Source organism: Bison bison, unplaced genomic scaffold, assembly GCF_000754665.1.
Source record: "Bison bison bison isolate TAMUID 2011002044 unplaced genomic scaffold, Bison_UMD1.0 scf7180017849693, whole genome shotgun sequence".
NCBI classification, from domain to species: domain Eukaryota; kingdom Metazoa; phylum Chordata; class Mammalia; order Artiodactyla; family Bovidae; genus Bison; species Bison bison.
In genome coordinates, this window is record NW_011480266.1 from 1,557 (window position 1) to 3,023 (window position 1,467).

Here is a 1,467-nt window from a genome sequence, read left to right on the forward strand (position 1 = left end):
GAGAGTGTGTGGAGGCAGGAGATGGGGCAGGTGTGAGGAGGGGAACCTGGGCCGGTCTCTGTTTTGAGTCTGTAGAGCTCCACGTGCTCTGTGCTGAGCTCTAAGGGCTGAACATACAGAGGTTCTTAGGACTGGGGTGTGAACTCTCATATGTCATGGCCTCTCCTGTGAGACCAGAAAGAGTCAGGGCTGAGCTGTGGATTCAGGTCAGATGAGGAGAGAAGGTGCCAACACGGTGCATGGGGTAAGAGATGATGCTGAGGTCGAGGCAGCCTCTGTGTGAGCATAGGGGAGATGAAGGTGGGTCTGCTGGATCGGGGTGTCTGGGGTGGCATCTCTGACCTGCTAGGGGATCTCTCAGCCTTATCCAGCTATGAAGATGCTCTTGCTGAAGCTGTGTAGGAGGAGCTCGATTACCTTGTGACTCAGAAGGAGGGTCTTCTGGGCAGCCCAGGTGGGTGTCTCTGCCTGCCTTCCTGGGACCTCTGGTTGTCACCTCCCACTGGCTGTGAACATCTTCTCAGCATTCACAGACCCCACGTGTGCCCCAGGCTTATAGAGGCAGCTCTCCAAAGTGGCAGGGTGGCCTCTCAGAGCCTCATGAGCCCCCAGCCCCCATCTACACTGCAGGATCCAGGTCTGCCCCTTCCCAGTCTTAACACAGGTCCCGTGAGTGTGGGGAGGGTCATTCTGTGTGTTGTGTGATGTTTGTCTCCACTTTAGGCCTCCTGTCAGATGGTGAGGACAACAATGACTCCATATCTGCTCCAGGTAATAGAGGTAGACCTGCCTCAGCTGGGCTTTGGGGAGGAGAGTTTCCCTCATAGAGACAAGATGCAAGGGGAACAGTCTTCATTTGATGGACCAGAGGCATCCATTGTGTCCAAATGGGGTCCGTCCTTCCCTTTCTCTGACTGTTCTGTGATGTCTCACATTGGGGTGGGGCTCTCTGTGTCCAGAATCACAACAAGCACACACTGGTTTTAAAAATAATTTCTGTAAAGCACAATTTGTCAAAATACTTTAGTAATGCTCAATGGTAGGAGAGTTATTTTGGAATATATATTTTCAAACAGGAAATATTAAGATATGTAAATTATGTTTTGGTTTATGGACACATCAAAATGAAACATGGTCTTAGAGAAAAAATCTTTTAAAAGAAGGAGTGACTGGTGCCTCTAGCAGCTCAGAAACTCTGGGTCAGAAGGATCCTAGGTATTTCTCAGACCAACGCCCTTACTGTGGTTTCATCTGACCCCTGCTCTGCCCTCAGAAGCACCAGATCAGAGGACTGTTGCCCTTGGTGAGGATTACGATGGTGGTGAAGAGGTACCAGTGACTGGGGCTCCTCATGACTCTCAGGGGAGTGAGGAGGAAGTGCTCCCAGAGAAGGAAGATGGGATAAGGTCTCAGACAGGTGAGTGGGGAGATTATCTGATCCCCTGTAATCTTCGGTCTTTGTCCTGG

The 1,467-nt window shown here is 50.9% G+C and overlaps 1 protein-coding gene across 2 annotated transcripts in view; it reads left to right on the forward strand.

Annotated features, from left to right (window-relative positions):
* Positions 1 to 1,467, forward strand: part of LOC104994168 (antigen WC1.1-like) — a 5,059-nt gene that overhangs the window by 534 nt on the left and 3,058 nt on the right. The window contains exons 2-3 of one of the 2 annotated variants that reach the window (XR_825919.1): positions 724 to 771; positions 1,274 to 1,417. Coding sequence is in view for 1 of the 2 variants with exons in the window: in XM_010847650.1 (XP_010845952.1) it covers positions 705 to 771; positions 1,274 to 1,417 (211 nt within the window). In the remaining variant the exon portion in view is untranslated. Of the gene's footprint in view, positions 1 to 6; positions 772 to 1,273; positions 1,418 to 1,467 lie in introns of those variants that run through there. The other variant, XM_010847650.1, reaches the window with a different exon arrangement.